The sequence below is a fragment of the Eleutherodactylus coqui genome, chromosome 11 (assembly GCF_035609145.1).
Source record: "Eleutherodactylus coqui strain aEleCoq1 chromosome 11, aEleCoq1.hap1, whole genome shotgun sequence".
NCBI classification, from domain to species: Eukaryota; Metazoa; Chordata; class Amphibia; order Anura; family Eleutherodactylidae; genus Eleutherodactylus; species Eleutherodactylus coqui.
In genome coordinates this window covers 23,283,388-23,307,899 of record NC_089847.1, presented here as the reverse complement: position 1 = coordinate 23,307,899, position 24,512 = coordinate 23,283,388, and the positions used below count along the sequence as shown (strand labels likewise).

Sequence of the window (24,512 nt, the reverse complement as noted above, 5' to 3'; positions counted from 1 at the left end):
ACTGTATTTATGTTAGGAGATTGTCCCCCTCTGCTCCGCCTGGCCAGGTCATCTTCTTTCCCTGTGCAGCAGCGTCTTGTGGACCTACATGAATCATCCTCCACCTGGCTCTGTCTTCTCCCCTCTGATGTCTCGAGGCACCGATGTCAGTCCATCAGCACTCCACAACACAATCGCTTAGTTCTGCTACTGTATTTATGTTAGGAGCTTGGTTCTGGGACTGTATTTATGTTATAAGCTTGGTTCTGGTGATGTATTTAGCTCTGGTACAGTATTTATTCACTGACCTGTTCTGGTATGTGTACGCTGCTATCCTGCTCCTTTCTGCACAAGCAGAATACAGACAGACTGCTAACCAGTGCAATATATTGATTTTCACTTATGGTGGGGGAGTGTGTGTCCAATGAAATTTTGCACAGGGTTCCACCTAACCTAAGGCTAACATTGTTGTTATGGCTTTACTTGGCTGAACTGTCCCCACTGAAGTATATAATGGTCCATTATCTCAACTATTGAGCATAAAGTAAACTCTTTGCTACTAGGTAAAAGCCTGGTCCTTTTGTCTGGAAGAGTTTAATTGCTCCCCTGTTGGTCCTCGTGATGGTGGGTACGTTGATGCAGCACATTAATTTTTTTTTATTGATTAGAAGAAAAGTCTATTGACTGAAACATATGGCCTTCTAATGACACCCTGAATAGTTTAGGCCAATGAGCAGGTTCAAGAAAAAGTCCAAGCTAAAGATTTGCATAAAGCGATGTCCATCATGGATTTTACGTCTTCTTTTTAAGGCTTTCCAGTCTCTTTGACAGATCTTCAAAGTCCACATCCTCGTATGTAGAAGGGTCGGTTGTGGGTGACAGATGAGCAGGGCTGACCGGTACAGACGGAAGCTTTGGTAATGGTAGGGTTTCATAATTATCAAAGACATTTGCTCCTGGTTTGGTGTCGGCACCTGAAAGTGACAAGAATTGATCTCAATGTCAGTGTCATACTGGCAGATGAGCCATCAATCATTCTGATTAAATGGGGTCAATGCATCACAGCACAGATAAACATCATATCAGTCTGCTATGAAGTCATGTGGCCAAAGCACTGAACTACAGCAGTAATGATATTGGTCAATCAAACTAGAGGTGCCCATGCAACTTCAATAGTTGTTAGCTGACAGCTATTTTCCAGGACTCCATCAAACACATGAAAACTCGGGTTGAGTTGAGCATTCGTGTGTTTTACATAGGGAGAGTGGAGAAAGTGACAGCCAGACAGCTCTAGTGGTGGCCATCTTACGGGGGAACAAAAGGATTGGGATTTAAAAATGCACCATACCTGATTCTCCCCCCCCCCCTCCCCCCCCATGTCAGTGGAAAGTCGAATAATCATCATATACATAGGAGAATCGTCCAGTCCTGCCGAAATTGTTGTGTTCAGACAACTATAGTCCAACATGTATGATGGTCTTAACCTTTTCCAATCCACTGTCTGACGTTTTAAGACATTCTAATTAAAGGCTGTACAGCTCAGATGTCGGAAGACATCCGGCAGGGTATTCTTACTGTATATTACTGGTCGCTCTGTTGTTTGGAGGCCTTTCCAGCATGTCCCACACCGCATTACTGGCTCTAGCCAGCAGATGGCGCCATTGTATAATGGCAGAAAGAGAAAAACCCCATAGGAAACCCTGAATCCAAAATTGGATTGCAAAGGGTTAATAGCCTCTCAGAAATGTAAGTCTACTTGTACTAGTTTGGCAAACTCTTACAGACATTAAAGCAAAGGTGGAATAAAATACTGCTGATTTTGGGACCCAACTAGACCAATCCTGGGGCAATTAGAATTTTTCTTTTCAGTGATCAAAAAGTAGGAACTGATATATTAAAAATATCAATATCAATAATGCAGGCAGCACAGTTCTGATTGGAAGTGGAGCAGCACATGGTACCTAAATAACCACTGTGGTAGAAACAGACCATTATGGATAACCACAGGGAACAGGCAAGTTGTAGACGTCACTATGGGTGTTAATTCTGATCCCCTTCATTTTTATTATCTGTTTAGCAATGGATGAAAACAGGAGGCAGATAGCAGTAATAAATAATATTCTGTCTGTGCGCACAACACAGCGGCCTTGCTTGGTGAACCTGAAATCATTGCACTTACCGGCACCCCATGTAGGAAAAACCGGAGCGCTTGGTCCAGGGGGTTTCAGCTGATGAAACACAAAGAGAACATAGTTAGGCTTCCTTTGGACACGGTTTATTTGTGACATTTTTTGAGGCTCGTAAAAGAAAATGCCACCAATAGAGATGAGCGAGCGCACTCGCTAAGGCAAACTACTCGAGCGAGTAGTGCCTTATGCGAGTACCTGCTCGCTCGTCTCTAAAGATTTGGGTGCCGGCGGGGGAGAGTGGTGAGTTGCGGCGGTGAGCAGGGGGTAGCGGGGGGGAGAGAGTGAGAGAGAGATCTCCCCCCCGTTCCTCCCGCTCTCCCCCGCCACTCCCCGCCCCCCGCCAGCACCCGAATCTTTAGAGACGAGCAGGCAGGTACTCGCATAAGGCACTACTCGCTCGAGTAGTTTGCCTTAGCGAGTACGCTGGCTCATCTCTAGCCATGAACTTAATGTGTCTTTACAAGCATATCACAGCTGGTTGTACTTTCTTTTCAAGTGTTTTACTATAGGGAAGTCTGTTGGAAAATGTTTTTAAAAAAACAAAATCTAAAAGATTCTACATTTAAGAAAAAATGTCATGGACCCAAAATAAATGTGCCCAAAGTATAGTAAAACATCCCAAAAAAAAAAAATACTGATTGTACTACATTTCATAATTTCATATTGACCTACTGCTAACATCTGGTCACAGCGTTTTCACACTAATGGACGCCCATTAAAAAGTTTCAGTCTCAGTGCCTTAGGTTATATTATTAAATGTATTGTTGTCTTATACACTGAAGGGCCACTTTATTTGAGACCCCCATCTAGTAACGTGTTGGACCCCCTTTAGCCTTCAGTACTGCAGCAATTCGTTGAGCCTAGATTCCACCAGATGTTGATCGGTTCGCTCTCATATGTGTGTTTTTTCCTGCACATTTCAGTCACACAAAAATTTTTGGCATGCTTAATTTTTCTACGCATTGGCGCACCAAAGGTCCCCTTTGACGTCAATAGTGGGGTGCACGCAATCTGGAGATGCATGATACGCTGCACAATTTAGCTAAAAAAAGAACACATCTGGAACTCAATAGGCTAATTAGCCATTTAAATCGGTGCGTCTTTGTTTGCCATGTGCAAATAAATATGCGTTGCGGACACAAAAAGTATAGTAAAATACGCTGATACGTGTGCAAAAAAGCCTTGTTCAGTGCGCAAAAAAAAGTTACACTGAGGTGCACACAAATGCGCATGTACTTGTGTGAAGCAGGCCTTAGACAAAATGGTGCTGGTCATCTGCTGTTCTAGTCCATCCGTGTTAAGGAACAACAAGTTGTGTATTCTGACACATTAATTGAAGTACCAGCATTTTATTTGGTTGCGGTTTGCTTGTCTGTTCGTCAGAACGATTCTTGACATATTCCTCTGACCCCTTTCATCTATGTGTTGTTTCCATCCACAGAATCCCTTTCTCTGGATATTTTCACGAATGGACCACATGTCCATCCGTGCGTGAGTGAGTGACTTACATTCTCCGCCCCTGATCACATGATGGTGACATCATCAAATGTCCTTCATCCCAAGTGAGTGAGTTACATGCTTCATCCCTGATCACATGACGGTGATGTCATCACAGGTCCTGTAAGCACAAGGCTGCTGTCCGGCTAGGTGTTTGTTAGTATTCCATAGCAACTGAGGCCGCAGGGGGTTTGTAGGAGATGGAATACAAATGAATACCTACAGCAGTCATGTGCTTACAGGACCTGCCATGATGTCACCGTCATGTGATCAGTCACCTGTGTGGGAGGAATCTGGGGGTCACATGATCAGGGGGTGATCAGTGTGTGCAGGGCTCTGCAAGGCTGCTTTTCATCCCTATTTTATGAAGAATGTATGTAGCAGAGTTGTACGTGATGTACATGTAGCAGAGCTGTGTGTCTGTGTGACGTGCATGTAGCAGGGCTGTGTGTGTGACGTGCATGTAGCAGGGCTGTGTGTGTGACGTGCATGTAGCAGGGCTGTGTGTGTGACGTGCATGTAGCAGAGCTGTGTTACTGTGTGACGTGCATGTAGCAGAGCTCTGTGTGTGACGTGCATGTAGCAGAGCTGTGTTACTGTGTGATGTGCATGTAGCAGAGCTGTGTGTGTGACGTGCATGTAGCAGAGCTGTGTGTCTGTGTGACGTGCATGTAGCAGAGCTGTGTGTCTGTGTGACATGCATGTAGCAGAGCTGTGAGGTGCATTGCGCCACCAGAAACACTGGTACTATATAATTTCCTAATAATTACCAGTTCTCTGCATACTCCCCACACCAGTGTATGAGAAAACCCCACAAGGCTGGCAGTGAAATCCTGGCCCCGGCTAGTCTAGCACTGATGACCAGGCCTTGTTGGAAGTTGCTTAGATCTGTGGATTTTTCCCATCTACTGTGGATTCACACTGAATCTGATTTACGGAAAATTTGTAACTTGATTTTATGTTGCACTTCACGGTCACTGGTCTAATTTCCATACAGGTAAGCTTCAATCATGAAACTGCTGACAACATAGCCCTTTGCATACCCCAAAGCGGACCTGGCCACTCATACCTTTAAAACACACATAGGACTACAAAGCCGTAGTCCCCATGATAGAGTATTTAGCATGTTCTGTCTTGCTGGAGTGAGAATAGTTGCACTGGACTGAAAAGGTGTAAAGTCTGGTATAATATTTTCAGCCATTTTAATAAGTAGTGGTACTACTTTTGACACTTACTAAATCATGAGATGGAGAAAAGCCTGGGACAGGTGGTCTTCCCCTTGGAGGCGGTTGTATAAAAGTGCACTCCTCATAGATTCCTACATCAGGAGGAAGTGTCTGCAAGAAAGTTAGAAAACAATAAAGTAATGGGCATTATTTATGGTGACGGCAATATGTATTGCGATATAATAGATATTGAGCGATGCACAACAACTGAGTTAACTACTGCATCACAATACTGTACACTTACTGGTATCTGGGGATATGGACCCCTGGCGTTGCTTCTAAAGTCGCCTCCACCTCCTCCTCCCTGGTTGCCAGGTCCTCCTTTCTTATCGTTATTTGTAAAGTCCATATGACTTCCATCAACTTCAAATCCAGAAGGGGCTTCAGCCTGGTGAGAGAAGACAAACTGCTTTGGTTTCGGTTACACACCTTCTATAAGCTACCATTATAAGTTATAATCATAGTTCCTATACAGTATAATGTTAAAGATATTATCCCTCAGATCTACTCACCATTACTCTTGCATCTGGCTCATACTGGACGTTGTAATTTTTGGCAATCTCAATCAAGTATCTCTCCACTAGGATTTTTGGAGGCGCTTCTGGGCTTAATTTCTGCATCAACTACAGAAAAGTAATATTTATAATTAACTAGGTGATTAACCGTGGGACAAAAGTTACTTTCCAAGTCATAGCTTCCATGCAGTTTTATGGGGCTTGTATCTTCCCCACGCTGTTTTTCTATACAGGTCTCCTTCACCAGTACCCTTGAATGTCACCCAAAGGACTGCTACCAAGAGCTTGACTTACTCTTGAACTGACTGTTCCGATTTGGTTTGTCCTACAGAGGTTTCCATATTCTTTGCTGTATTTATGACAGAGTTGATTGGCCACCTGTAACAAAAAATGGATAATATTACCCCTTCACATTCCAACAAGCCACTCGTGTGTTATTACTTGAAGAGAATTTCCACCTCCTGGGCTACTTCACAGTAAGGCACACTAGAATATTTGGAACTGTATGTTGCCCATGTTAATGCATAGACAGCACACGGCCCCATCATAGGGCTATGAAGCTATACCCTGGGGGGATTAGTTGGGGATTGCCTTTGCTGAGGTCAAACAACGCCTACCTCTTTCACCAAATGCAAAGTCAGCATCCAATAGTATGCTGCAGACCGACACTTGTCCAGCTTTATTAGCAAAATTATAATGAAAATAAAACCGAATACAGCAGGAGCAAAACAAATACCTTGCCTGTCCGACTCCTTCACACGATGTCTTATTACATGGGCGAGTTTTGCATGCGTAATACGCTGTATCAATCAGCCATAGGCTCCCTTGTTGCCGCTCACACATATTGCGTGAAATACGCGGGCAAGAAAGATCGTAGCATGTTATATCCCTTGTGGATGGCACGCAGGGAATTACGTTTGTGTGAAGCAGCCCTCACACAGACCAGCTTTCTGTGTCCCCATTTAGAGCAGATACTGGTCTCCTAGCTGATCCTTCAATATCCACCTACTGGCTTTCCTGTTTAATCATCCAGCAGGTGATACTCTCCCTGTTGCTCCACAAAGAGGAGAAATCTGAGAGAAATGTATCTCCCTTCTATAACGACACCTACATTTTTGTCACAACCTATGGACACTTTTTTTACACGGACCTATGGGCCATGTGAAAAAAACTCATGGCATAGAATAGTGTGATCGCATTTTAAGGGATTCAGATGAAGCCCTGGAATGGAAACCATGAATAGAAGCAATAACAGTATGTGAACCTAGCCTAAGGGCCCATTCACACAAGTGTATTTGAAAACTGCATAATCTCAGTGATCCAGCCTAATCGCAGGTCTCTTGACCCAAACTCCAAGCATTCCTATGATGCTCAAAGTTCAGGTCAAGAGACCCATGGTCAGGCCGGGACACCTGCTTGTATTAGCCAGTAGAGCAAAATGTGATTGTTCTCAGTAAGAGAAATCAAGCAATCTTGTAGACATGATACCTTTTACTGGCTAATAAAAATACATGATGGTATAGCGAGCTTTCGGACCTCTCAGGGTCCCTCCTGAGACAATAATGGAACAAATCTAATGATGTATTTAATAAATACACATGATCACATAGGAGGGCAGGAACATGGTGACCTTAATTTGCACTAGATAAATACCAGAAACAGAGGGTCATAGGGCACAGATATGTAAGGATCAATAGCATTTAGATAAATAGCAGGGAGGGATGGCCATAACAGTAAATAATTAGTCCAGTGACAAGAAATGTGAAAATAATGTGAAATCTCTTTCAGAACTGCAAACAAGGAAGATGGACCAATACCTCTGCAGTGACACCCGTTGGATGGAAGCATTCCTTCAAATCAAAGTGTGAGTTCTTACCTACTTTGTATAACAATCATTGGTAATAGCACCCATTCTGGGTGCTGTCCTTGGGGAGAGATGATGCCATTCCCCAACCTACTTACCCCCCAAGTGTCTCCATACACAGCCTGGGTGCTCTCCTTAAGGACACCCCTCTTGACCTTCTTCAGACCTTTCATATTCTCCACTGATGCAAGATCCCCGCTCCGAGGTTCATTCCATTCTTGAGGATATCAAAATGGCCATAAATCTATACTCCCAAATTCTTCTGTGACGCTGCGACTTGAAGTTGCCCTTTAGTATGATAACTCTCATCTGCTCTATGTTGTGTCCGTGATTACAAAAACTGTTTTGCCACAGGTAATTCAGTCTTTCACTCTTTATCGCCACACAATTTCACCATGTTCCTGCCTTCCCATGTGATCGTGTGTATTATGATCCATTATGCCTGAGCAAGGACCCTGTGAGGTCAGAAAGCTCTCTATAACATCATGTATTTTTGTTAGCCATTAAAAGGTATCATATCTACAAGATTACTTGGTTTCTCTTACTGAGAACAATCACATTTTGCAGGAATATAGGAGCCTTTCCCAGAATAATGATCTGACAGAAGCACTTCTGAGTGCTAGAAGGCAGTATGGGCATGGTGACATCGCAAAATGTCACTAAGCACCACCGGCTCTTCTCATCCAGACTGCTGTGAAAAGAAAGATGGCATCTGGGACACAGTATTACATTTTCAGATTTTTCCTATCAGATAGAGGTTTGCAGGGAGAAGATTTGCAGATACTGTGGCCCACATCAATTTTGTAAACTGTGCCTAAACTAACTATGGCGTACATCACATTCACAACTTTTCTCAGCATTTGTCAGATTTGAAAAGTGTCAATCTCAGGAGGTGTGGATTTTAGGAGTCAACGTGGTGTCAAAGTTTTAAAAAGATTTATTGATTAAAAAAAAGGCAAAAAATGGCACCAAAGGGCCATGGTGTTTCAGTCCTTTTTTCCCCATTTTTTTAGTTTTATTAGGCTAATTTCACACAGGTGAGTGGAATATCAGGCCATGAAACTCGACCTGATATTGGGATCACCAACATGCAATATGTCCTCTGATAGGAGGCGGTTTTATGTTAAAACCGGCTCACATAACTTTGGCTTTTAGCCACGACGGAGTATCATGGAGTGTTTCCCATTGTTTTCATATGGTAAGTACATATCACCATCATCACTTCTACCTGTCACTGAGATGTCCACGACAATCAATATTGCAAGCGAATACTTTATTCCTGGTCACTTACTATGTTTAATTCAGAGATATCTGTGAGACGTGGGGCAGCCCAGATGAGGGTAGACACAGCTTCAGCCAGACCCGGGTCCAGCTCCCTGCGTAGCAAGAAGAACGTATTACATTATAGTCAATTATAAAGCTCTTTCGATTCAACAGCAGAATGATAGAAGTATGTATGTCGTGTAATGTTACTATTTCACTAGTAGAATTCTTTGCGCTTATAAGTACCTTACATGTAGTCTTCTAGGACTGTTCAATACCCATTGGTTTCATTATTCTATAGTGTCCATCACTGTTATGGGGGAACCATGGCTGCAACTGTTATGGGGGCACCATAGCTGCCACTGTTATGTGGCATCCAGGCCATCACTGTTATAGGGGCACTGTGGCTATTACTTTTATGGAGCACTATGGCCACCACTGTTATGAGGGCACTGTAGTTGTATCTGTCGTGGGAGTACAGGTGCTGTCACTGTTATGTGAGCATTGTGTCTGCCACTTCTGGGTGGGTACTGTGTCCGTCACTATTATGGGAGCACTGTGGTCGTCACTGTTATGGGGGCACTGTGGTCGTCACTATTATGGGAGCACTGTGGTCGTCACTGTTATGGGGGCACTGTGGTCGTCACTGTTATGGGAGCACTGTGGTCGTCACTGTTATGGGAGCACTGTGGTCGTCACTGTTATGGGAGCACTGTGGTCGTCACTGTTATGGGAGCACTGTAGTTGTTACTGTTATGGGAGCACTGTGGTCGTCACTGTTATGGGAGCACTGTGGTCGTCACTGTTAGGGGAGCACTGTGGTTGTTACTGTTATGGGAGCACTGTGGTTGTTACTGTTATGGGAGCACTGTGGTCGTCACTGTTATGGGAGCACTGTGGTTGTTACTGTTATGGGAGCACTGTGGTTGTTACTGTTATGGGAGCACTGTGGTCGTCACTATTATGGGAGCACTGTGGTCATCACTGTTATGGGAGCACTGTGGGCGTCACTGCTATGGGAGCACTGTTGTTGTTACTGTTATGGGGGCATTGTGGTTGTTACTGTTATGGGAGCACTGTGGTCGTCACTATTATGGGAGCACTGTTGTTGTTACTGTTATGGGGGCACTGTGGTTGTTACTGTTATGGGAGCACTGTGGTCGCCACTGTTATAGGAGCACTGTGGTCATCACTGTTATGGGAGCACTGTGGTCGTCACTATTATGGGAGCACTGTTGTTGTTACTGTTATGGGGGCACTGTGGTTGTTACTGTTATGGGGGCACTGTGGTCGCCACTGTTATAGGAGCACTGTTGTTGTTACTGTTATGGGAGCACTGTGGTCGTCACTGTTATAGGAGCACTGTTGTTGTTACTGTTATGGGGGCATTGTGGTTGTTATTGTTATGGGAGCACTGTGGGCATCACTGTTAGGGGAGCACTGTGGTCGTCACTGTTATAGGAGCACTGTAGTTGTTACTGTTATGGGAGCACTGTGGTCGTCACTGTTATGGGAGCACTGTGGTTGTTACTGTTATGGGAGCACTGTGGTTGTTACTGTTATGGGAGCACTGTGGTCGTCACTATTATGGGAGCACTGTGGTCATCACTGTTATGGGAGCACTGTGGGCGTCACTGCTATGGGAGCACTGTTGTTGTTACTGTTATGGGGGCATTGTGGTTGTTACTGTTATGGGAGCACTGTGGTCGTCACTATTATGGGAGCACTGTTGTTGTTACTGTTATGGGGGCACTGTGGTTGTTACTGTTATGGGAGCACTGTGGTCGCCACTGTTATAGGAGCACTGTGGTCATCACTGTTATGGGAGCACTGTGGTCGTCACTATTATGGGAGCACTGTTGTTGTTACTGTTATGGGGGCACTGTGGTTGTTACTGTTATGGGGGCACTGTGGTCGCCACTGTTATAGGAGCACTGTTGTTGTTACTGTTATGGGAGCACTGTGGTCGTCACTGTTATAGGAGCACTGTTGTTGTTACTGTTATGGGGGCATTGTGGTTGTTACTGTTATGGGAGCACTGTGGTCGTCACTATTATGGGAGCACTGTGGTCATCACTGTTATGGAAGCACTGTGGTCGTCACTGTTATGGGAGCACTGTGGGCTTCACTGTTATGGAAGCACTGTAGTTGTTACTGTTATGGGAGCACTGTGGGCGTCACTGCTATGGGAGCACTGTTGTTGTTACTGTTATGGGGGCACTGTGGTTGTTACTGTTATGGGGGCACTGTGGTTTTTACTGTTATGGGAGCACTGTGGTCATCACTGTTATGGGAGCACTGTGGTCATCACTGTTATGGGAGCACTGTGGTCATCACTGTTATGGGAGCACTGTAGTTGTTACTGTTATGGGAGCACTGTAGTTGTTACTGTTATGGGAGCACTGTGGTCGTCCCTGTTATGGGAGCACTGTGGTCATCACTATTATGGGTGCACTGTGGTCGTCCTTGTTATATGATTACTGTTATGGGGGCACTGTGGCTTTTACTGTTATGGGGTACTATAGCTGTTTCTGTCATGGTTGTACGGGGGCAGTCTCCATTTCTGAGACGTAGCACATTTCTGCTTGACTGTCTAGCCATACCTCATTGACTGAATTAATCCAAATCGTGCCAGTAGTAGGTCACAGTACAGCTCCAGAATCTCCATAGCTTCCACCATATAGTCCTCTCGGATTATATGTTCCACCCGGATCCGCGCTCTTTCATCCTTTCGGCATGATAAATAGTCTGCAATCTCCTTGCGAGATTTCATCGCCATTTCAGCTACAGGAATAACAATGCACAGGGGTTAAAAAAATAAAGGAACTAAAAGCAATTCATCTCAACTAAAATCTCCATTTATTTACTGCAGTCCCCCTACCCTACTTTAAAAGTGACAACTGCTGCTTATGTCATAAATATGATGAGGAGTTGTCACTTCTTCTGCATAGCAGTTAGCATTTGTCCTCCCCTGGAAAGAGCGCCAACCACTGACTTTGAAAAACTTTGGAAAACTACCTTCCAGTAGGTGGCGCTGCATAGGCATTTTTTTATTTGTATATTGAATTTTTCCAGTCTCACTTTTTTTCTTTTCCAGTAACTTCAGACGATTGATAGCAAGTCTGAGGTTGACCCGGAGGCGCTCCGCCTTGAATCCTGACTTCAACATGCTGCGTCTTCCTCTAAATGAAAAAAAAATGTAAATCCAGTTTTTCTTTTATTGACGACAAAAGGAAAATCAATGAAAAGTCAACAAAGGACATTAGCTAAATGCTGACTCGCTATTTTACACTATTCAGATGCACCAGATTTATTAATAGGAGCATGACACTGAAGATGTATCATCGTTTGTAATGCAAATCCACGTTGTGGTGAATACGACGCAGGCTTGGAATGCAAAGGGTGAAATCTTGTGGCAAATCTGCAGCAATTCTGCAACAAAATCCACTATGGATTTGCTGCAGATTTTCCGCAGTGGATGAACATTGTCTTAAACTGAAAATCAAAACTAATCATGTTACATGACTTGTTACACAAGAAAGTTGTGATACACTGTAATAAGCCATGTGCCGCTGTCAGACGGATATGATCAGGGCAGGTTTTTAGTCTTCCTTTTCATCCAATGTCAGCAAGGAGAAATCATGAGGAATTTAAGCACATATGTTAGAAATTTGCACTTGAAGGAGTTGTCTAGGAATTTTAGCAGGGGTCTGCTGCTTGGGACCCCGCTGATCACAGGGTCTGTTATTACAGACAGTGTTGGAAGCAGATAGTGCTGTCGGCACTCTCTGGCTTCCGGTTCCCAGCGACCTGGTCAGGTGTGGCGCTGGTAACCAGGAGCCGGGGAGCGCTGACTGCAGGAAGTCTTCGGAGGAGGTGAGGAGGAGCGCTGCATAGTATGAAATCAACTACGGATACACAACTGATTTCTTGTCAAAATCTGTACCAGTCACACAGATTTTGACTTTTTCGATGCAGAATTTGCCGCAGAAATGTTCATTGCGGACAGTCCGTAAACATACCGTAACTCAGCTTAAAGTATACTCTCATGTGCAGAGTGCCTCAGTAGTGATAGTGTTCCCTACATCAGCCCCAGTAGTAATAGTGACCCCTATATTATCCCCAGTAATAATAGTGACCCCTATATTATCCCCAGTAGTAATAGTCACCCCTACATTATCCCCAGTAGTAATAGTGATCCCTATATTTGCCCCAGTAGTAATAGTGACCCCCCACAGTGGCCTCACTAGTTATTGTGACCCGTCACAGTGGCGTTAGTGGTAATACTATTACCACTGGGGCTGATATAGGGGACACTAATACTAATTATCAGAGGCGTAACTTGAAGCTCCCGGGCCCCAATGCAAAACTTGTAGCAGGGCCCCCAACTATAATGCTTTACTTATAGTACTGGGTTCCCTATATGGAGAAGAGAGGCCTTATGGGCTCCCTAAGGCTCCTGGGCCTGGGTGCAACCGCATCCCCTGCATCCTCTGTAGTTACGCGCCTGCTAATTATGTCCCCTATATTGAACCCAGTAGTAACAGTGACCTCCCACAGTAGCCCCAGTAGTAATAGAGCCCCCCTGAAACCCATATACCTCCCCTCCCCTCCTGATCTTCAGAGCACCACTGCTCCTCTTCTCAGCGCTGCTGCTGGCAGAAGTAGGTGCGCCTGCAGCAGCACCTCCTCCTGTCTCCTCTCCTCTTGCGGAACCAAGGAGGGGAGGTCAAGTGAGGAAGATCCCGAATGCACACACTGACGTTAGTGTGTGTATTTGGCAGTGCCGCCGCAGAGTGATTACCAGCTGGGAAACTGCAGCACCGCAATAAGTAAACACTTTTCTGGTGACTAGATGTCCCAAAAGTGGGACAAACGCGGAACACAGGGTCCTAAAGCAGGACTGTCCCACCTAAATCGGGACGTCTGGTCACCTTAGTATTATGTCATGGGATGCTGAGGCTTTATACAATGTAACAGTTATATCAAGGGCGCCATTTTGACATCAGCCAATGGATTGCCCTCTTCTCACTGTACTATTGTGGATCACAAATTAACTTATATCAAAGAAAATTTGCATTTTTTTCCATAAAGTATCCAATCCGATCGTAGCTTTAAATTTTCTAAAAGTCTTTGGAAAATAAAAGGCATGATGTGATTGGTTATTGTGAGCACCTCCCCTTCCCCCCATCGCCAGTCTTCATTACTTCTTTTAACACTTCTCCCCCTCGGGGGAGCTGAATTAGAACAAGAACAGGCAAAGACAATTTTACTCCAAAGGTTTTGCATTCGCTGTACAGTTCCTGCTGCTGATTACTTATCTCTAGTGGAAAAATTAATTACGGTGCTCAGGTGCGCGTAGGAAAATGCCAAGGCCAGGATTTGTTTATGTACTATGGTAGTTTCTGTCAGCTCATTAAAATGTGAAACTCTGAGCTCATATTAGTGATAGCACTGAGACAAAAGTCCTGGAACCGGAAAGACCGGTGTGACTCGTAATCAGGGACTGCACTCCGCTAACATGAAAGACATGGGCATGAAATCAGACACTGCCACCATTAGTATAGTCAAGGAAAAGCTCTTAAAGGCGCCGGCCCTTGCTATGGGGAACTTCCCATAGGAAGAAATGACGGCTTTGTGATGCCTGGAAATTATTCCCAACACCCGACTTCTTTAATAAGTATTTACCATGTAGGTGCAGTCCCTTGGCAGCCAATGGCCGCATAATCTCGCCAGCATTATCAGCAAGACTGTATGGTTATCGGCTGCTTTCTACTAGAAAGAGCACCACACCTGTGTCAGGTATTGAAGTGAATAAGGCTGATGATCTGCAATACCAGACACAGCCTGTGTTCAGGTGTGGCACTCTTTTTTGGAAGTAAGCAGCCATGTTTGTCTAATCCTGCCTGGACATCCCTTTCAATTAGGCCAATTTTCTAATTTCTAGGGATCTGGGAAAGCGGGGTGACACCTCCTACAGAGCGGTATCAGTAGCCTTATTAGTTTTTACCCACTTTTCCCAGTCCTCTGCTCACCAGGACCGGTGGAGTCGGAGTCAGCTTTGGGTGGATTTAGAGTCTGTAGAAATGTACTAACTCCAACGTTGGCTTCGAAATAAACATATTTGCCTGATATTAGCATTTTACTTAAGTAGATTTGTTATTACTAATATACATGAGCCATTTGTGAAGTAGTCGGAGCTGGAGATTGGGTGTAGAAAGATAGAGGATTCAAAGTGAAATCCAGAGTCAAAAATGTAGCTTACCAAACCAATCTTGAAAGCTAAAACAAAAATTAGAGACTCTAAGGCCACTCTCACACATGCGCTTTTTATTGTGATTACTGCGGCGTTTTGAATCGTGGTACAACATTCCCATTGATTTCAACGGGGCCTTGCAGACCTGCACTTGAACGCCGCGTTTTCTAACGCTACGATTTTCAAGCGCTGTCTGCTCTATTTTGCTGCGTTTTTGCCCTCTTTAATGCACCTCATCACGCATCACAATGATGGGGTGCGTTAAAAACCGCTGTTGGACGCACTCTGAAGACAGCGGTAAAATCACGCTCAAACGCCGCAATCAAAATGGCAGCATTTTGCCGACACTGTGTGTGAGAGTTGCTGAGAAGGATGATGGGCACTAATGTATTGGCAACAAAAAGGAGGATCATTGCCTTGAAATGCAAAAAAGGCCTTTTATTAGCATCCCTAATTTTAAAAGTTTATAAACGTTGAGATAAAAATTAAAAAACTACAGGGCTTAAATAAAAAGCACAGGGCCAATCTGTTCAGCCAGATATAACTGTCAGTAGACACCCCTGAAGGGCGTTAGGTGGAAGCATTGGATCATCTACAGTGGTGCAAGGAGCATCATCTTTGGACAGTTGAGAAATGGAAGAATGTTTTATGGAGTGACGGACCACACTACTCCATCTTCAATTGAGACACACATGGGTGTGGAGGACACTTGTGGAACGCCTGAGTGTGTTGTGCCAACAGTTATGTTTGGTGAAGTTTCCGTTATGGTCTGGAGATGTGTTAAATGGCATGGTCTCCATTGGTTGTAGTGCCTAGACCATGAACACGGAGGTGTACCCTGACATTCTAGACAATAATGTGCTGCCGACAATGTGGCAATACTCTGGGAATGGTCGGCCATACTTCCAACAAGACGATGCACCTCGTCACAAATGCAATACTGTTTTACGTTAGTTTGAGGATACGGATGTTCCATGACTGGATTGGTCTACACACAGTTCCGACCTGAACCCTACTGAACATCTTTGGGGTGAACTGGAACGTCGGGTCAGGAAATATGAAGAACATCCATCTTCTTTGAGAAAACTCTCCAGACTTTACCAGATAAATGGAGTGAAATACCAGCTGAAGTGTATTAGACGTTACTAGAAAGTATGCCACAGAGAGTATCTGATGTCATTAGGGCCAAAGGAGCCCCACTCAGTATTATCATATGGAAATAAATACTACCATTGATCTTGCTCAGGTGTCCAATTAGTTTTGGTAGGATAGTGAAGGTGCTGCTCGGAGTGTATCCTGAATACTGAAATCATTTACAACCTACCCCAAAATGTTTTGCCAACAACCTGGTATCATCAAGAGAATGGAGCCATACTGGACTCAAGAACAGAGTCAGCTGGGCCAATAATGCCTGTTTCAATTGGCATTAAGGTTGTAAGCCAATCCGCAATCAGAATTACTAATAGTCAATAGCGTAAAGGGGACAGGATAGTAGAGACCAATGGAACTGCATACCATGATGACAGGTCACCTATCAGCAACACTTACATCAGTAATGATGCAAGGCAATTGGAATCCAATTAGGGGCCGACTCTCAGGCATGCACAATAACAGCAGCGTCCAACTCACCCGGTGTGTGCGCCCTAGCCAAAGGTGCATGGTCTATTTACATGTGGCACATGTCAAGGGGATATTAAAAAATAAAAAAGTCGCACATGCGCAATACCTGATCCCACCATACAGAACGAGCCACAGTGAAAAGAGAAAACTCACTGGGATTTTAATAATAAAGACAAGAATAGGACATATAGTGATTTTTTTGTTTCATACGGACTGCGATTGTAAAAAAAAAAAAAAAGCAGTATGCCGCATGTAGCTACGCTGTTCAATAACAATGTGGACTTTGGCCAAAATGACACACCTTTGGGATACATCTGGTCAATAGAACTTTATGGTCTTGTTAGACATATTAGCATATTTCCTTATGTATATTGCGTGCCCAATTGTGCTTACACTCATGATGTAAACGGAGCCTGAGAAACATCTGCCCTAGTGGTGAATGCTGTGAAATCTGTAATAAACTGGAATACTATAAAGTAGTCTACATAATGTAGCAAAATCAATAATAACCAGCGTCACTGATAATAAACAACAGAAACAAATTATTGTCTCCCACAATACTCGCATTACGACTTTTAGAAATGATACATTTTGTAAACTAATAAGTTGGATCTAAAAGTTGCTACTTTTTTGTTCTGTAATTTTTTCAAGTGTTTTTTTTTTTTTTGCTGCTGATTTTTGTCCCAGCATTAAGTGTATTCATTGCGGATAATAAAACACAAGCCGTGATATTGTAGGTCAGTGATAGAATATACAGTCTACTTGATAAAGGAATAACATATAGAAGTTTTATTTAGCAGTATGTTTACCTGAGCCTTCTCCTGGCGGCAGCAGCAGAGGACAGAGGAGTCAGGAAGTAGTCCGGACTCTGAGCAGTCTGGCAGGATACTTGAGAGTATCTACTGATGTGGTGAGGGAGCTGGGCACGTGTCCTGTACCGTGATGTCATCGATGGGTGGGGATCATGTGATTTGTATGACCACATTGTGACATGCCTTACCTGGGTGTGTGACTGTAGTATATGTGCAAGAGCCGTCCTCTGTCTAGAGCAAAGCCAGAGAAAAAACACCAAAATATACCTTATTGTCCTCATTAATGCAACATGAATAACCTTAATGGGAGTCTGATGATTCATTTATACTTTTGTGATGATTTTTGTGAATCCGATTTTCGTGGTTTTAGGCATCCTTCTGACGTAATCCGTTTTTCTAGTGTTTTACAGTAATTGTTGGTGCTGTTTTTTAGCTACACATGTTTTTTTTGTGTTTATTCCCATAGAAAAGCCTATTGGAAGATGTCAGAAAAAAATACCAGACCCAAAACTTGCTACAATTTTGAAAAGGCGCCATGGACCCAAAAAGTGCACCATAATTGAAAAAAAATAGACCACTATAAAAAACAGACTGTTTGTAGTTTGTTTCATAATTCTCAGTTTGACCTATATATAATAGCCTCATGTTCACGGGCGGATTTTTGCTACGGAATCCGGAGCAGCCTCCGGTTTGCGCAGCTATAACCCTCCATAGCTTGCTATGGAAAAACGATTCTTCCTGCACACAAGCGGAAACCAATTGCGGTTTCCGCTCACAGATGAGAAGTCGCAGCATGCTCCATTTTGCTGCAGTTTCCGCATGGACAGCTTCCAATGAAGTCAATGGAAGCCCTCCGACCCGCGGCCCGTCCACGGGAATAGCAGGAGTTTTACAAAGAAAAAATCTGTATTGCACATGTTGGACAGCGAGCTGTGCAGACCATCCCTAGTATGGAAAAAGAAAGATGATGTCAGGTACACGCGGATGCAGCTGCCGGCAAGGTCGGATTCCGCTGTGGGATCCCGCTTGCGGAATCCGACCCGCCCGTCGACAGGAGGCCTTAGGCCGGCTTCAAATGGACGTATTTTCAGGTTTTCAGTGGGTTTATTCACATGAACGTATTTTGCAGCGCGCATTTTAGTCACGCAAAAGAATATTGAACATACTTTATCTTTCTGTGTATTATAAAACGGATCCATTAGGCCAGGGGATTGCACTTTCCTGCTCCCATAACACAGAAGGAAATTGTAATTCCCTAGCACATTACCTATGGGGGATGAACGTATAAGTCTCCCAAACCTCCCCAAGGCTTGTACATTCAAGGTGAGTTGGAGGTTGAAGTGGACTGGTGGAAGCATTACTAGTAACTTAGTATGTAAGGCCAAAAAAAAGACATGTCCACCCAGTTCAGCCTATTACCCCCCCCCCATTGATGGGTTGGAGGTTAGAGCTACTTATCCATTGCGAGAGAGGCACCGGTTGGAGTGTGTGACATGGGCCTGTGGGGATGCTACACAGTGAGTCACCTGCCTTACTGTTTGGAGATCTATTAGGCATGAGTTATCATCTTGATACTACCAAGCAGGTAACGTAACGTAACTAAAGGCTCATGGGCCTGGGTGCAAAAGTTTATCTTGGGGCCCCCCAACTTCTCTTAACCAGCACCAAGCAAAACCTACGGATGTCATGGAGAGCAGACATTGAACTGACCTGGAAATTTATTGCACTTAAGAGTAGTTGGTTAAAATAGTCTAGTTGAGGAAATGGAAAGCTTGCAGAAATTTGCAGGCTATCACTGAAATGTCATGGCGGAGCATCATGTCAACCTAGTGAGGGGTCACTATTGGGATGGCTGCTGAGGTTATGGGAGACAATAGCTGGGGAAGGAGTCAAGGTGGGTTGGAAGGTGCTATACTCATGTCTCGGGGAGGCTACAGCTGAGTCTAGGAGGAGCTGTGGGGTACATTGGTATGGCAGGAATGGTAAGCAGCGTGTAGAAGAAAGCTGACTGTCCTGAGGCATGGCCCCATGGCCTGGTTGGTTCATCATGAGTAGTGGATGGAACGCACCAATATAAGTTTGGGATAATGGACATAGTATTTTTACAGTATGGGCCATTATGAATGCAGCAATACTTAATGTTTTGTTTTCCATAAAAAGAAGATTTTGTGTTTTGTATGGAAAACATTTTTGCATATTAAATTTTAACACAATTTTTCAGTCCTCCAAGGGGACTTAACGATGAGATTGTTCGATTGCTAGTATACTACACTGCACTACTTATAATGCAGTGTAATATACTTTTGACAGCTCTCATGTTAGACCCTGTCAGAGGCAGTGTGGAATGGGCTGTCTTGCAAGGTAAACCTGAAGGCTTTGATCAGACCTCTGGTTGCTTTGTCAACATATCAGCACCTCATGATTGCATTGCGGGGTGCCAATTAGTGACTGGGAGAAACCCCTTTCCCTGCCAACTGCTTAAATGTCATGATCGCTATTGATCACAGCATGTAAGAGGTTAAAGAGCTGGAATCAGAGGTTTATCCACGTCTGGCCATTAGAGCAGGAACCCTGCTGTCAATACAGATTCTGCTGTTAAAAAGTTGCAAATTGTTGCTTAAGGCCCCCTGCCTATGGCTAGGTCAGATTCCGCCTGTGAAATCTCGCAGCGGAATCAGACCCGGTACCCCGCAGAGACCCTATACTCACCTGTCAGGATCCGCCATGAGTGTCTCAGCAGGCGAGCTGGCACACATGCGTAGTGCAGCGCATGACGTGCCAGCTCTGGGCTGTGACGCAATTTCCCGCGATACTTATGCAGTGCTCACCGCGGAAGTATCGCGGGGCGGACGGCTTCCATTGATTGCAATGGAAGCCGTCTGTGCGATTTTCCGCATAGATTAGAACATGATGCGATTCTCCCCCGCGAGTGAAAAATCGCAGCTGATTTCCGCTTGTGGGCAGGGTAGAATCTATTATCATAACATGTTTATGGATGGACATTGCAGCGAAATTCGTGGCGGGCGTCTGGCTGTGAACTCGCAGCGATAATCCGTCCGTGGGGATTCGGCTTAAGTCTCACTATCTTCCATTACACTTCTGACTCCTTATTGCGGTCAGATCTGGAAGTATAGCAGAAGTCACCCCTCCCATTGATTTCAACAATGGCCTCTCTGTTACATGACCTGTTCTGTCCGCCAATGCGAAGATCCACTGACAGCGACCAGAGGATCAGCTGATAGCCGGGTGTTAGGGCGCCTACGCACTGGCGATTTCTTTTCCTTTGCGTTTTTTCTCAAGAGCAATTAGTATAGAATGTGTTCTTGTCCACTGGCGTTTTTTTTTTTTTGGTCCGTTGCAATTTTTCACATAGGAACTGTTAGTTGCATATGTGTCCTTATTTTTCTCTTAATGCACCCATGAATGTCAATGGAAATTAACGGAAAACGTGCAGAAAAGCCGCGAAAAACGCGGCGTTTTTCACGCACGAAAAACGGCAACGCCAGTGGGTAGGCGCCCTTATGAGGAAAGCTCAACAAGAGTAAATGCTTGGAAAAACCCCTTTAAAGTGACAGTACTGCTAACTTAACTGCTAAGTAAAAACTTCCCATGTGCAATCGGTAGCAGAGGATATACTCGGACACATCTGGGCAGAACTGGACTACCGGCTTGACATTTACTGTGTCACTAATGGCGTCCACAGCCAACATCTAAGGTGCATTAAAATCTGGAAGTGTTCTATCTTCCCATGTCATTCTGCATGTTGTATATCAATGTGTGCAGAATTAAATCAGCTTTAGGCCTCTTTCACACAGGTGACAGCGATATTGCCGCAAGAACATGCAGCCGTGTTCTCTGTGATATCACAGCGTTTTCTTGCCCGTGTGAAACTACCCTCAAGCGGTGTCAATTTTGTCACTAGCCACTGAAAATAGGGTGCATGTCAAAAATGCAATGAACACAGATGCTAATGCATATTCAGGGCGCCCACCCACTGGCGATTTTTTTTTCTTTGCGTTTTGCGTTTTTTCTGCAGAGCAATTAGAATTGAATGTACTCCTGTCCACTGGCGTTTTGCGTTGCGTTGCGTTTTTTAACATAGGAACTGTCAGTTGCATATGTGTCCTTATTTTTCTCCTAATGCACCCATGAAAGTCAATGGAAATTAATGGAAAAGCCGCGAAAACGCGGCAAAAAACGCGGGAAAAACGCAGCGTTTTTCACGCACGGAAATCGCAAACGCCAGTGGGTGGGCGCCCTCACTGTGGTTTTTTTACGCACCCTCAGGGCTCTTTCACACGAGTGTATATTGGCCAACCGTTTCATGGTCGGCCGATATACGCTATGATCCGATACATTAGATTCCAATTAATCAGATCACATGGCTGTATTCCCGCGACGTAAAAGCACCTGGACGGCCAATATAGCGCTGGGCGCTTGTACGTCGGGTCCAAAAGATGTTTTGGGCCGGAATATGTCGGCCGCTGCATGGGCTTCTATGGGAGCCAATGACAACAGCTGGAGAAGGGAGGGAGTTTAGCAACGTGACTGCCCATTGCAAACAGCCAGAGGGGGGGAGAGTGGAGGTGAGCCCACGAGGGGGAAGGAAGCGGCAACGGCATTGCGGCCCCGGCACTTATGCGCTGGGGCCCACGCCATCTAAACAAGCGCACAAACGTTAGTTTTGTGCACCCGTTCACGTGTTTTTACACCTCAGATCGTAGCGTATATCAGCCGGCCATGAAAAGGGCAGCCGGTATACGCTCCTGGGAAAGAATCCTTATGTTGCTTTCAGACTGGCAGAAAATCTCGTAATTTTTCAGCAATGCGAGAGTACAGGAAAACGCAGAATTATGAAACCCCTGCTTTTCAATGGCTTTATCCCCATTTGCGATATTTTCTGTCCTGCAATATTACGAGATTTGGAATTTGCTGCCTGCCCTATCATTCTGAGTTTTGCATTTTTTTCCTTTCTCGCCCGTAATTGCCTATGGAGTCTCCAATTTATTGCATTACAATGCACGAACTCTCGCAAGCTGCGGCGATGTGATATTATTTTCCAGGAAAAAGCATTGCTGACGCTTAGGCATCGCATGAGGGCATATGCGTCATTGCCACGAGAACATCACGATGATATCGCGCTCACGAGTGTGAAGGGGCCGGTTAGGGCTTCTTCACACGGATGTATGCGCAACTGCTTAAGCACAGCATTTTTGCAGAATGAATGATTTTTCTTTGCGCGTGTATTGGTGTATTTTACTGCACTTTTTGCGCTTGCAGGGAAGGGTTTTTGCGCACGGTACAGTATCATGCCTGGATTTAAATGGATATTTAGTAGAGATGAGCGAGCATACTCGCTAAGGACTATTACTCAAGCGAGCATTGTCCTTAGCGAGTATCTCCCCGCTCGGAAGAAAACGTATGGGTGCCGGCGCGGGTGACAGGTGAGTTGCAGCCATGAGCAGGGGGGAGCGGGGGAAGAGAAGGAGAGAGAGATCTCCCCTCCATTCTTCCCCGCTCTCCCCTGCCACTCCCCGCTCGCCGCCGGCAGCCGAATCTTTGCTCTTGAGAGGGCAGGTACTCGCTAGGGGCAATGCTCGATCGAGCAATTGTCCTTAGCGAGTATGCTCGCTCATCTCTAATATTTAGCCTAATGAGTTCCAGATGTGTTCTTTTTCTCACCAAAATCTCGCACATCCTATTGCGCATTGCGCACGTAATAGACTTCTTCATGGACCTTGATATGCAAATGTACACAAGAATAGAACACGCTTCATTTTTTTTGCGCACGCAATGTGTGCATAAAATAGAAATGAGAAGTAACCCATTGAGCTCAATGCGTTCTATTCTCTGAGTATTGCACTAGCAAATTTTGTGCGCACAAGTATGCACGCAAAGATGCCTGTGTGGAGCCCTAGGTCTATGTCACACGAATTTGTGCGGAATCTCCTGTTTTGGGCGCAGAATTCATCCCTTCATTTGAACAGGTGGTATTCGCACCGAGAATCTGATGCTAAAATGGGCATGCTGCGGATTTAGATTCCACACCGCACGTCAATTTCCGCAGATTTTTTTCTGCGGCTTGTGGACGAGATTTTGAATATCTTATGCACTTTGCTGCTACTGTAAATGCTGCAGCAAATCTGCCCCGTGTGTACTTACCCTGAGGGCTTATTCACACAGGTGTCAAAATCACGCGGAAGTTAGCCATGCAAAAACATTGCGGATAACTGCGCTAAAAATCTTGTGATTTGACGATTTTCCGCTATCAAGTCCCGAGCTTAATTGGCGGTGAAATTGCCCATTTACACGATTAGGAGCTGCGTGTTGCAGAAAAAAAGTGCTGCTGCTCCAGGAGAAGAGAGATGAAGGAAAGCCCCGTGAGGGAATCACCCTCTCCCAGCAGCGGGGGTATCCCTCCATCTTCCCCTGCAGGGGAACCCCTCTCTCCCCATTGCTGGGGAAACCCTCCAGCCCCACTGAGCTAAAGGGAGCCAGTGATTAAGGGGGTTCCCCTGGGGATTCCCTTCATCTCTCTCCCTCTGCAGTGAAGGGAAGCCTAGCAGAGAAGTAGGGGTTCTCTCGGGGATTCCCTTCATCCCTCTCTCTCTCTACAGTGAAGGGAAGCCCCACAGAGAAGAAGGGGGTTCCCCCAGGGCCTCCCTTCATTGCTCTATCTCTCTCTCTTCCCCCAGTGCGGGGAAATCCCATCGTCTCCCTTTGCCGTCCGGCAAAGTTCTGATAGTTCTCCATTAGTTCTGATAGTTGCGGGTTTTTTTGTGTATGTACATTAGCTGTGCAAATTCCTTTGTGGGAATGAGCCCTCAGGAATCTGCTGTCCGCTAGAACATCTGTCCCTACGCCATGCTTTACACTGCAGCACAAGTCAGACAGCACAAAGCAATGGCAGCTGATCCATATTTGCCACCAGGCAGCCATAAGCAGATGCCTAGGGCAACATGGGGGAATCATTTCTCCGGCTCCCACAAGTCTCCCTTTCCTGCCTCCATATTTCTACACTAGGCCAGAATTTTCAGGAGACCTCAAACAACAAATGTGAGATATGATGTGTAAGATACAACATTATGTAATATCCTTCAGTGTACACTAACGCCCCCCTGTGACGGAAACAACTACTACAGCTGGTATTTTTTAATCTCGTCTCCATAACAACCGCGGCTTTTTCCGGCCCGCTTTGATGACGACATCGTACGTGGGTCACGTGGTGGTGGTTGCTATGCGTGACGTTCTGCACACGCAATTTTTAGACGTCCGTTGCTAAGGAATCGTC

At 44.9% G+C, this 24,512-nt stretch overlaps 1 protein-coding gene across 1 annotated transcript; it reads right to left on the bottom strand.

Annotated features, from left to right (window-relative positions):
* Positions 1–616: 616 nt before the first annotated feature.
* Positions 617–17,337, bottom strand: LOC136581885 (IST1 homolog). The gene is made up of 10 exons (XM_066582532.1): positions 17,219–17,337; positions 11,615–11,715; positions 11,137–11,317; positions 8,562–8,646; positions 5,701–5,784; positions 5,404–5,514; positions 5,136–5,279; positions 4,901–5,002; positions 2,159–2,207; positions 617–953 (listed from the first exon to the last, which is right to left on the bottom strand). Exons 2-10 carry the CDS (start codon positions 11,700–11,702, stop codon positions 772–774), a joined length of 1,026 nt encoding a protein of 341 aa, XP_066438629.1. The 5' UTR covers positions 11,703–11,715; positions 17,219–17,337; the 3' UTR covers positions 617–771.
* Positions 17,338–24,512: the final 7,175 nt, after the last annotated feature.

Excerpts from the sequence above, each read along its gene's own strand:
- LOC136581885 (XM_066582532.1), bottom strand. The coding sequence starts at position 11,702 with ATGTTGAAGTCAGGATTCAAGGCGGAGCGCCTCCGGGTCAACCTCAGA. Across the intron at positions 8,647-11,136 it reads GGATTAATTCAGTCAATGAG|GGAGCTGGACCCGGGTCTGG; the intron begins GTATGGCTAGAC and ends CTTGCTACGCAG. Across the intron at positions 5,280-5,403 it reads AGCCAGATGCAAGAGTAATG|GCTGAAGCCCCTTCTGGATT; the intron begins GTGAGTAGATCT and ends TTCTCTCACCAG.